The sequence below is a fragment of the Strix aluco genome, chromosome 2 (assembly GCF_031877795.1).
Source record: "Strix aluco isolate bStrAlu1 chromosome 2, bStrAlu1.hap1, whole genome shotgun sequence".
NCBI classification, from domain to species: Eukaryota; Metazoa; Chordata; class Aves; order Strigiformes; family Strigidae; genus Strix; species Strix aluco.
In genome coordinates, this window is record NC_133932.1 from 91,007,940 (window position 1) to 91,020,895 (window position 12,956).

General features: G+C 41.6%; 1 protein-coding gene across 2 annotated transcripts in view; it reads right to left on the reverse strand.

The window, feature by feature from the left end:
• Positions 1 to 11,454, reverse strand: part of SLAIN1 (SLAIN motif family member 1) — a 54,586-nt gene extending 43,132 nt beyond the window's left edge. Inside the window, exons 1-2 of one of the 2 annotated variants that reach the window (XM_074815475.1) lie at positions 10,867 to 11,454; positions 7,484 to 7,623 (exon numbers count right to left, since the gene is read on the reverse strand). In XM_074815475.1, the coding sequence (XP_074671576.1) occupies positions 7,484 to 7,623; positions 10,867 to 11,345 (619 nt within the window). In that variant the 5' untranslated portion in view covers positions 11,346 to 11,454. The remainder of the gene's footprint in view (positions 1 to 7,483; positions 7,624 to 10,866) is intronic. The other variant, XM_074815476.1, reaches the window with a different exon arrangement.
• Between the last annotated feature and the right edge of the window lie 1,502 nt (positions 11,455 to 12,956).

A 12,956-nucleotide genomic window follows, 5' to 3' on the forward strand; every position in this document is an offset into this window, starting at 1 on the left:
AATAAATAAATTTTAAACATTTATAAAATAAATAAAACAATGAAATAAATAAATAATGTCTACATATCAGCTCAATGTCACTTTAAAAATCAGTTGTTACACCACGTCAGTTTTCTGTAACATCTCATAGCCAAATACTTCAATCAAAATAAAATACTCAAGAACATGTTGAAGTATATTCTGTGGCTTATCTTCTTATGATTCTTTAAAATTAGTAAAAACGTAATCTTTAAATTACTGAAAATGCTTTTCAGAACAAGAATTACCTAGGTTTCAGCTTTTTTTTCTGACAAAAGCAATTTTTTGTCCCACAGGCATACTAATACTACTTTTCTCCCTCAGACTTCTCAGAAGCATGAAGCTTTTAATGAAGTATTCTTTTACAGTGTTTGAGCAAGCCACATTCAAAGACTTTAAGAATGGCTTAGTGACCCCACCAAAAGTGAATATTCCACAAGAAAACATTTTCTGTAATTATAAATTTTACAAATATATCCCATTCTAGAAGTAAAATCAAGAAAACAGTATTTGAGGGGAGGCTCTTGAAAGCAAAATTATATAAAGCGCTCAGGAATTTAATGTTTATAAACTCCTATGTCTCTATCATCTGTATGAATTTATCTTCTGTCTTGAAACATAAAAAAGGATCAAGCAAATCTGTGAATGCCTATGCCTCAAGTATTCAAATTACAGCTTACTGACTGTATTTCAATATCAGGTAGAATCAAAAGAGTTTTATTTTATTATAAGAATTTTTCCATGATGACTAGGTAAAAGCAAATTCACAGAGACAAAGATGGCACTAACTTCCTGTAACTCCATTTTCAGTGTTTAAGCCAGTAAGAACAAAGTCACAGCATCCAGTTTACCAAGTAGGACACTACCCAACTCTATTCTGGTAGTCAGAGCCACATGAAACAGTCAGCTCCTTCAGTGTGTGCATATACAAATTACTGGTGTAAATGTTGTATTTCCATGAAATTTGAACAGAGATATGCTGGATGTGGAACACTTGGTAAAGCAAGTGCAGATAATCAACTTTTCTAATATATTAAAATGCAAGGTCTGCTGCCAAGCAGAAAGACTGGCATATTTACAGGACTGTGGACCAGAGGTAACCAACCAAAAGATACTTAGGGGTCATGACATAAAACAGTCTGAACAAAAGCTTTCCAAAAGATGCAATAATATTAAGGCAAGAACCAAAGTGCTCCCTTAAAGTGAAAACACAGAAATAAACATTTTAGTAAAGGAGCAGCGCTACCTCTATATACCACATGGGGGAGGCTCGCCTACATTCTGAAATGTTATTCCCAGCTCTCTTCTGCAGATATCAAAAATAGGCAGCGAAAGAAAGTCAGCATGTAAGACAAAAGCTGTAACAATAATTTGGGGACTAGCAAACAGCGAGGAGGACACATAGACTATCAGGAACAAAAATGAAATGAGAGCTTCCAGAACAGCCCAGTTTTGAAAAGATCCTCTTTTCCATCGAAAAAATATCTTCAGAGGATAAGTTTTCAAGTGCCCCTAGGTCCATTAATAAAACCTAGGTTTCTTTTTAATTTCTATCCAGGAAAGCACCTGCATAATTTGGAAATAAAAACAGTGATAGTACTCTGCTAGATAACATTGATTTTATTTTAGCTTTAGGTCTCAGGGATGTTGCTACTACTATTGCTTTTAGACATATGCTGCATTACAGACTTTGAGCCTATATTGAAAACATATGTTATTATTTTAAATAAGTCTACCGAAATCCTCACATAAAATTTCATAGTTTCTAGCTGTTTAACCACTCATGATGAGTTGATAATCCTAGCTCAGTGGTTAGCATGGGTTAATAGAGCACTTATATTCTAGAATGAGATGGGCATCTTCTCAACTGAGGTAAGATCCAACACCATCTCTCTACCACACATTACATAGACTTCAGAATTCAGCATCTTCTTGTAAGTGTAATGACAACCAGGAATCAATTCTAAGAAAATATTTAATTATGAGCTGCACACAATCAATCCACAAATATAAAACTAAATTCTTAAATGGTATGTATATTCTAATTTAATAAAAAGTAGAAGTCATATCTAAGAGCTGTATTAAAAAGGCAAGAGATAACTGTGACTTGAATAAAAAGTGAAGTGTCTGATCTTCTATGCATTTGCTGCCATAAGGGTTTTCAACCAAATATTTCTATCTTGAAGTTTACTTGCAAAGTAGAAATGCTGCAGTGGTAGAGAGAAATATTCTGTTTGAAATGCAAGTAGACTATCAAACCCAAGTTTTTCCCAGTTGAAATATACAAATCATCCTCAGCAGCTGTGTTAGAAAATCCAGTGATATCAGCATTTGCAAATCCTCTAAGAACTGCTTGGAGTTATGCAGCTGTTACAACAGGTTACATCAAATAAAGCTAATAGGAAATAACTCCTGTGCATGTGTATGTGCGCTCCAAGCACTAAGTTTGTACTGCAGCAGAAGACAGCTATGCATCCTGCCCTCTGACATGCTGCATTCCCCAAAAGGTGCTCAGATGCTGATAGGAATTACAGTTGCTCATCACCTTTTATTATCAGAAACATATGCAGGAAAAAATCAAATCAGTCATGCCACTTCTTTCATTCCTTCTAGAGCTTTAGAAATTTTATTATTTATGATGGCAACAACAATCCAATTATCTGCAAGCTTCAGCACATTATCATTTGCTACCCCAAAAGCATTTTACATAAAACTTTAATTTTCATTACATATGAAAAATAAGGATGAGAAAGTTGTATTAAATCTTATTAATCCAGTCCTCAGTGCTATAACATACATCTCTGATGCATCAATGGCCAGGAAATAAACTTAAATCCATTTTAGAATTAAAAAAACCCCACCCTGCACTGGGTGCAGCACTGGATCCAGCTCAAGCATACAAAATAAAAGCTTTCATCCATTTACAGAATTTTCTGTTTGCTTCTGCTGTTAACAGACTAGAGTGTAAAAGTTCCCTATGACAGCAATTCTTAACAGTTGATGAAATGTATTTTATATCTTAAAGACTTCAAAGTAAATGACTTCATTATGAAACCTTGGGAAGGGAAAGTGAATTAGGAGAATAGGACAGAACCTGGCCTCTTTGTGTAAGCAACAAGTTACATATACAGGTAAAATATTCTACCTGGGGCCCTACCAGCTCTAAGATTTTTTTTTTTTTACAGGTAAAGATAATATAGTACTGCCAAATTACATCTCTTTCTTCCCCCCCTAGTTTTTCTGGGTATATGTTTGGACATAACTGACATGTGACACTGAAATCCAGCACAATAAAGGCTAAAATTTCACTGATAAGATTCTTTGGTTTTGTGAAATCATAAGCAATTGGAGAGAAACTACAATGGATCTGTTTCACAACATACTTTACCATCCACAGATGACATAACAGGATTAATCCTGAAGTACATTATTCATTTTAAGAAACGAAGCAGAGTTTAATCTTAAGACTATAAATTATTGCAGCTAACTGCAAAACCTACAGACTTCTGCTACCTACTCTTTTTAAGCATCCGAAGCAGCATTTCGGAATAAGAACTCATCTAAGCCAAACTCTGAATCTATATTCTCCAAGAAAGAGGAGTTTTCTGTCTGGAAAGCTGAATTGGATGAGATACGCTTTGAAGCCCTGCATAAAAGCTGAGCTCCTACAGACAGACTCCTTGGTAAGCCTCTTAACTCCTCAGTTTATCCACCTGTCTCCTCCAGAGCATTTTACAGAAGCGAATCTATACAGGGTATCTTTAGCCAGAGTGTCAATCAACACCATTTCATCAATTTCAGAGGATTTATACCCATCTGCACCAGCTAGGAAGTTTACACATCACATCTCTCTGGTCACTGGGCTTAATACTGACATGTCCCAACATCTCCAAGTACTACCAAGAAAATACAGAAAAAGCTCCACTACACTGTTAAGACTGTTATGTGGCCCTGTTGATTTGAATAACCTGAAGAAATAAAATAGAGAGCAAGATTAAAAACCAAAGGGAGAGGGAACTGACCGTACAGTAGATAGAACTACTGTAAAGAAAACCAACCAGAAAGGTTTCAAACAAAAGATGACTGAAGAAGAGCAAAAAGAAAGAAGTGATACAGGTCAGGCCACGGAGGAAGAAAAAACAAAACACAAGTATTACCTCAACACTGTAATTGCTCATGGAAAACAGGAACCATTCCAAACAAAAATCTTATCATAGGAGGTTACATTTAACTTTCATCCTCCTTACAGTTAGCATGCTTAATCCACAGAAACAGGACTTGCAACAAGCCTAGTTCATTATAAACACAATAGAAGTTTTACCTACTTAGTGGTAGACCAAAGGAATGTTGAGAAGCTGGTCCAAGTTCTCACAGCGGTTCACAGAAGAACCACCTGCTGAGGACCATCACTGTGCTTATACCCTTAAAGATTTATGCCAAGATGAAATCTTACTTCCACCATGAAATACTTAAAACAGTCATTTTCACTAGAAAAATAAACAGGCTGGTGAGAACAACAAGGTGAAAAGTAGAATAGCATTATTCAAGTGATCCTCCAGCCTGAAAGACCACAAGTCATTGTATTATTTCATTACCTAGGACTGCTTTGGCAGAAGTCTCTCACAAGACCTTTAGCCTTGGTATGAGCTAGCCTGCTGCTGGGATATTTCAGACAACTAATACTTTTATGAAAATCAGAGGATAATGTAATAAGGAAAATTTACATGAGCAGGAATAAATGAGCACAGATTTAAAAATCTGAAGAGGAGAACAGGAATTAGTTAAAACTCAGAAAAATAGCCTGACAAAATTTACTTCTTTTGGCTCACACCGCTCTGTATGCATTTATTCAGATATGCTGACTTTGCAGAGAAAAATCAATTTTTACAGCTTTTTATTTCTGTGTGCACTATAGCGCCTAAAGAACTACGACAATCTAACCTGGATTAATTTTTGGCTAATGCACCATGGACAAAATTACTAAGCAAATTCTACCTACAAACAAGCCATTTCAGAAATCACACATTGGTATATTATAAATGTTTTTTGACTACACATTTAATAATTCTCAAGTACTTCAGTGTCACCATTGACTCAGTGCCAAACAGAAGAGGCACAACAGATTTCAAAATCCCTCTAAAATGCCCTTGCAAGGCATATGGCTAAAACAGGAAAACACTGTCCAATTTACAAGTACAATGTTTGAAACTTTAGTACCAGAAAGGAAAAATGCCATTCTTAGTGAGTCACTTCTAAAATTAGGATAAAATTATGTGTACGTGTTTATACACATATACTTACTGACAGAGTGCACTGCAAAACAAAACCCAGGAAAGCCAGGTTACAGAAGGTTTGTTGTACTTTTAAGACAGGATTATTAGATCCTTAGAAATACCTCACATCTGGTTTCAAAACTGAGGAAGACATAAATACAGTGAAACCAACTTCTACAAAGTTAGGGTAAGATATACGACATTTTCTTATTACGTCTTATTTGTAAAAGGTATAGGCGATAAAAAAATCTTTAGAAATAAGAGTTAATCAAGTCTAACTGAATTACTAATGAAAACAATTTTAGCATAGAATTGCTGCAGTAGAAACACAAATCCATTCCCTTCTTGAACATACTGCTCCCATAATGAGTTTTATACATGTTATATAATTTCTCAGAAACTTTACAGAGCCCAGGAAATTCATGAACCAATCGCGAGTAGAACATATGGATCAAAGCAACTCACTGGCAACATAACTCTGTGACATATGTCACTTGCTGTGACTTCTTCACAGAGAGAAATTGAACTGATAACCATAGAGTGATTTAAATTTGAAAGAATAAATTTACCTTTAATTTGCCTATTAAATTTCAATAATACCTTGTAAAGAAAAAATAGGTCACGCACTCCTCTGGCTTGTTTCTATATTCACATTATGGGCCTGATTAAGTTGCCCATACCTAGATGCACTTGCTCATCTGAGAGGCCCTTGGGAGGCCAAGATATCATCAAAGGAATGACAGATAAGACACGGGACCTAAGGAAGGTCTGTGTCCATCCTGAGTGGAAACCAGGGGAACCGAGGCCATCTCAAATAGCACTAGGTGCCTACACGGGGAACCTAAATGGAGCTTCTATACCAGATTCAGCTCCAGACTGGGATGTCCTACACCACACAGACATACCTTCAGATGAGACCAGATGGGAGCAGAGGGCCAAGCACCCATTACTGTCAGTGGACTCGAGAGCTGTTGACTTCATTCTAAAGCCAACACCTACACCTTGTCACCTGAGCAGCTCCCCTGATTCTTCTCAATGGGACAAAACACCCATTGACTGCCAAGCACGGACACCCACTCATGCTACAGACACCTGAACTTAGGTGTCCAAATCACGAGTCAAATTCTGCCCTAAAGCTAGGTGGGATGATTAGCAACAAAGGAACCACAGTTTGGCCAACCTAACTTCAGGCAAATGAGCTCAACTAAATATTGCTAGGACAGTAATCATTGTAGGATCTTTTATAGTCAATGTAAAGGGACAGATGCCTTCAGAGACTGATTCAGTTAAAAGCCTGATTTTGTATAAGACTAATCCACAGCTACCCATATCCTCCAAAGCGTATAGGAACATGCTCAATCTCTCTTAATGACAGCTGTAGCTAGCTTATACAACCATATGCTCATATTGTCATTAGCTTTGTTTCCTTCTCCTGTCATCCTCCTATATTGTTCATTTGCTTCTTCTTTCCTAGTGAGTTATAAACCTTAAGGTAATATCCTACCTTAATCACTTTCTTCAACAACACTTATTACAATCTTAATGGGACCCTAGGTGGTGAAAAAGTAAAAATAATGCTGGCTGATACTTATTTAGAACACAATTTGGCACACCCAGATATAACTCTACAAGTTCACTGGCACTGAACTGTCATCAGATCGATCCCGGTACTTTGAGACTGAGAGCCCAACAAAGCAGTGCTAGCAGTGAAGTTACAGCTCTTCTTGGTCTGTCCTGTACTTAGCAAAGTCCTGATACTACATTAGATGTGGACAAATAGACCTTTAAAATTTTATAGCGCCATGATAATTTTGGCTTTACAAAAAACCAAAAGCACTGTTTTTCAAATCTCAACAGAGATACCAAGAGTAAAGTTAGCATCAGAGTTTTCTTGCCAAGAGATACACTATTTTAAGCAATAGATGAAAACTGCCAAGTTTAAAAGACACAAGCTATGCAGGGGAAGAAAAGGATAACAAAGGAGGAGAAGACTTTTAAAAATGCATGATCAGAAAAAAAAATTCAAACAATTGTTAGCATTTATGTATTGGAGGAAGACTTGCGTACATTGGAAAAAACTGCTTGTCTGTCATTTGTAAAGCTTGTTAAATTGTGAAAATCACCAAACACTAGTGAAATGCCAGACCAAAAATGCTGACTTACTAGTAAAGGAATTCAAAGAATATGATTACCTTGTTCCAATCTAAAGCATAGCGAACGTTTTGCAGCCTCTATCTCAGGACTCGGATGATCCAGAACACGCCTGCACCACTGCAGAGGACTCAGGGATTTCTCTTGAGGAGTGAGAGTCTTGGTAGGCAAGACGTACAACCTTAAGCAAAATACGCAAAAATATCAGCAAGATATGTAATACTTAAAGGTTTACTTTTATATTCTCACTTTCCTGCCCACTAATAATTTATAACAGTGCAAAGGCCTGCAATATGGTATTCTAATAACAAAAGATATTCCAAAGTAGAAGAGTTTACACTAGATTTCTTCTTCCCTCCTCAGAAAAATAGGTGGCAAAATACGAACTCTACATATCTGGCACGTCAAAACAAAGTTGAAGTATATTTCTCATAAAAATCTTGCATCTCATCATTACCACTGTCTGAATTTCAGCAGTACCCAAAGTTCAAATGCCTTAGGTGCTATAGACACACCAAAAATGCTACCAGTTTTCCCTTTTATATTTATCTTTACTGGAGCTTAGATAATTTCAGTATTTAATTTTACATTTAAGTCACAATTTCATTGTTATCTATTCACTCTTTTACATATAACAATCAGGTTGTCAGTGCTGATTATAATTTAATTTTCATACACAGTATCTTCTCCCAGATGAACCAAATGTTATACAAGTCAGATTTTTAAAGATTAGAAAACATTTGGTGAGAAACAATAAAAATCCAATTTCAATATTCAACTCCAGAAGAAAAAAATATGCAAGAAAAGTTAGTGTATATGTGCTATTCTCAGACAAGAGTAGGCAACTAATCAGATGGTCAATTAGGAAGCCAGGTATCAAAGCAGATTTTACAGGGAAATTCTTGAAGCTGGGATCTGCATGGCTGCTGTTGTCCTTGCAGATTAGCGGACGCAAGCTGATGTTGGTTCACCTGGGAGAGCACAAATCTCCCGGGAACTATTCTTGGCCGCTGGAGACGGCTCGCAGCTCCCTGGCCTGACCACTTCTGATCCAAGGGGCTGCAGACAGTCAGAGGCAGATCCTCAGGCACCAGAAAAACACTCCATGGGCTGCAAAGGAATCTGGCCTTGCAGACAGGGGGTGCAAAAGGCAAGACCAAAAAAAGAAAAAAAAAAAAGGATTGAGCTCCTCAGGGGACCACTAACAGGTAGCAGCAGCCTTTTTACCTTCAGGGTTTTGGCTCAACAGCTATCCAAGTCCCCTGAGAGCAACTGCTCTCCAGGGTCTGCTCAATGTTTTGGTGTGTTTTTTTTTTTTTTCCTTTGAAGTCAATCAGCACTCCCTGTCCAGCTCACAAAGAATAAATATCCTCACTGCGATTGCTATCTCTCTTGGCAATCCCAGCAGAGATCAACTATTGAATTTCTCTGAGGAGAGGACTCATTTCCCCGACTTCCTGCAGTGCCTGGCTACACATTTAAAAAATGATACCGAGAAAAATGAAAAGAAAGAAAAAAAGCTGTCAGCTTTCCTGTTAACCTGCAGAAGTGCTTCAAAAGCTAAACATCTGACTGATGAATTCTCAGTGATCAGATCTCTGTGTAAAAAGCTGAACAGCAAAAAAAAGGTTCTGACTTGTCTGCAATGATGCCAATTCTGGTGGTTTTGCTACTGCAATTAAAAAAAAAAAAAAAAAAGCAAAGGTATTTAAGACCTAAAATTACCAATCAACAACTAGGCTGCTGGTCCTTGGCTTTCCACACAGCAGTTTGCTTTAAAGACTGACATTACAGAAAAGCCCCAAGCAGTTGGCATCACACTGCTGACCTTTCGTGGACAACGTCAGACATATAGCCTTGAACTAAAAACGTTCAACAGCTAAAACAACTCACTCTTAGCGGAATAGATCTGTTAAGAAATCCCTGTTACCAAATTCTTCCTGTGGACACATATGTGCATGACATGAAGATAAGTTTTGGCCCCCAAAAAGCATTTAGGATTGCTTCCAGGGGGCAAATCAAATAGGAAACTCTACTGAGGCACATCAGATAACACTGTATTGCCCTGAAATACACACAGGGAAAACACTTTAACAGGCTAGGATCAAACAAATTCGTTATTCCTTTATGTGAAGGAAAGCTAGGGGTTAGGACCGAGGTAAAATCTGATTCAAATCGGGATCAACAACCCCATAACAGCCCTGCGCAGACTAACGGCACACAATGAAACACACTGACAAAAATTTCCGTACAATTTGTTGATGATTCTCAAAAAAACAATTTTTGGAAACTGCAGCGTGGCGTTATTTGTACCACGAAGTACACGCAGCCATCATTCAAGAAATATTTATGATATTTGGATTAGTTTTTAAACCCTTTCTCTGCTACCAAAAATAAGGATGTTTACACGTATCACAGCTGCATTTTACTGTATTTTATTCTCAGCTGATGCAAACTTCAGCTCGATTTAAAAACTAACCACATAAAAAAACTACAGTGAAGCTTTGATAGATACTTAAAACAGTTATTTAAATATGGATAATATACATTTTATTACTGACACTTTGAAACAATTGAGTATCAATTACGTTTAACATGGTTACGCAGCCAATGATTTCCATAGTATTCCAGCAGTGTCCCTATGATGTTCATCCACGTTTCCAAGGCAAGTTTTGAGGCACCAGGCTTACTTATTTATTTGCATCTCTAGTCTGTAATTTCCCCTTCTATTTGTTTTTAAGTGAGCGTTATCATTCCTCTAGGTCGATTTTACTGTCCGCTATATTCATTCGCTATTCATTTCTGGTTTTATTCAGTTTACTAGCACCCAGCCATGCCTTTTGGAACTATGTGGGCGCTTAAGATATACAACCAACCATTTAAATCAATGTCTAAAAGACAAAAGCCCTCCCAAAGCCCTGATGATGGGAGACAATCGGGCAGAGATTTTAGGATGGGGAGGCAGCACTGCTCAGATAAAGGCTTTCCCAGAACAATTCCGCTATTTTTAAATCCTTATGTAAACATGAGGCTGAAACCAGGCTGAGACCTGAAATTAAAGAGTGACGATCTCTCTCAAAGGGGAAAACAAGCACAAACCCCTCGCCGAGGGCGCGACCCCCTGGGCGAGACAGGGGGCGTAAAGCCCCCACCTGAACCCCAGCCCGGCCACGGGCCCCTTCCGTCGGCTGGGTCAACCCCCGCACTGATGACTTTAGAAAAAATAAAACAAAATAAAGATACAGGTTTAAGTTTAAGCAGAAGGAGATCGAGTAGATTTGGGGGCTAAGGCGAACCGGAGAGCACCAGCGGGCTGCGGAGGGCGGCGGGAGCCGCCGGCCCGGCGGAGGACCGGGGGGCGAGGGACAGCGGGGCGCGGGGGGCACCGCCGGGGCGGGGCGGGGCCGGGCCGAGCCGCAAGTACCATGTATCCTCGTCCTGTCCGCAGCAGCCGTCCTCCAGCTCCAGCACCGCCACCTCGTCCAGCACCGTGGCCGCCGCCCCCGGAGCGCCGCCGGCCTCCTGCCCGCCGCCGCCGGTCGCCGCCAGGCCGGGCGAGGGCTTGAAGTAGGCGAGGGGCTCCGGCGGGCCCAGCGCGGCGGCGCAGAGCAGGGTGGGCACCGGGCTGGGCATGCAGGGCGCGGCCCCACCGCCCGCCACGGCGGGGGGGCTGGCGGGGCGCAGCGCGGCGGGGGCCGGCGGCGGGGCCAGCAGCAGGTGCGGGCTGGGCGGGCCGGTGGCGACCGCGGCGGCGGCGCGGCTCCGTAGCTGCTCGTTTTGCTTCTCCAGCTTCCGCACCAGCTCCTGCAGCTTCTTCACCTCCAGCTCGGCGCTGACGGCGGTGCCGGCGCCGCTCCCTTTCACCTCCGCCATCATCGCCGGTTTCAGCAAGGCAGCCTCCATCCTGCCGGCCCGCCGCCGCCGCCGCCGGCACCTGCTCCGCCGCGCCGCCGGAGGGCAGCGCCCGGCCCCCGCTGGCGGCGGGGAGGCGGGGGCGCCGGTCGCCGCGCTGGGGGCCTGGCCCGGCCCGACCCGGCTCGGCCCTGCGCTGCCGCTGCTCCTGCGCCTCCCGTCAGCGGCGCGGAGGACGCGGGCGCGATCCCCTCCCACTCCGGCAGCCGGAGCGCCGCGCACAGGCACACGGCGGGAACAAAGAGCCGCCCGGCTCCCCCGCCATCAGCCCAGGGGAAGGGCGGCGGGGCCGCCTCCGCGGGGACCTCCGCGGGCAGCCCCGGGGGCGGCGGCGCTGCCTCCGCGCGGGTCTTTAAACAAAGGTGCCTTCCCCCCCCCGCGGGTTGGATGTGGCCCAGGACGCCGCTCCTCTCGTGAGCCGTGTAATTAGAGCCTGGTGGTGTCAGGGTTATAATTATGCAGATTGAAAGTGTGATGGGAATGGGAATCGCAAACAGAGGCTTTGTTGGGCTTGAAAGGAACGAATTCAGCCAAAAGCAGGCGTTTGGGGGCTTCAAACGTGCTGATTCTAGGGGTTTTGATTTGTAGCGAGGGAAGCGACGTGTTTTTGAAGATGAGTTGCCGGTGAAACAAGAAGAGTAAACCAGGCATAGTAGAAAACACATAGCTACATAATTGTTTATGAATGTAAGAACCCCTGAGATGAAAGATGCCCTCGTATTGAAATGACCTCCTTTAACACAGCCCAGATACACAGATGGATTTGTAACATTCCGGTCTGTGAGAGAGAGATGAATAACGTTCTCTGGTGGTGGCGTTTTTACATTGTCCTTCGTTGCCCCGTATTGAAAGAAACCATTGCTTGTGTGCCTTCCTCCCACCTAGCAGGTGAGTCAGCGTTACCCGAGGCGGCTCAGCCATCGCACAACCCTCGGTGGGTTCGTTTCCCCTAGCTATAACTACAGGGGACAACCTCCCAAGTTACCGACCTGAAGTCTCCTAAAGCTCTGATAAGAAATAGGGAGCAAATCTCTGGGAAGCTTGTAAATTGCTTGGCCACCCGCTAATAATGGCAATCAGTCAGTCACTACCCAATTCTTGAGTATCAGCTTTAGGCAGAGTAGTAGTAACAATAACAGCCGCCACAGCCTTCACCGTGCTTCGTCGCTGTCTCAGGTTTCTTATGTAAGGATGGACAGACACTAATTCTCTGTTCAGGGCATAAGTCAACTTTGAAATCATCCAGCCCATCACAGTTTTCTCTCTTTTGTTTATAGTCTGGAAACTTTCTTCTGCACATGCACAGGACAACAGCACTATTGTTTGTCAGTCTTTTAAGCACTCTTACGGTGCAAATAATAAAAACTGGTACTACAAGAATGGCTGAAAAGGAAGATAGAGGAAGACAGAAGCATTGTCTTACAGGTGATGTAACTTTTATCACTGAACAGAGTAAGTAACGGCCCCCAGCGTACTACATGGCAACCGGATAGCACTTAACCCAAAACTTTTGTTTGGTCTCCTGCATCTCTTTGGAAGAAAGAAGTGGAAAAACGTTGAGAGTGTAAAAACCATCTGGCCCCAATTCTGCCATGCGTCATC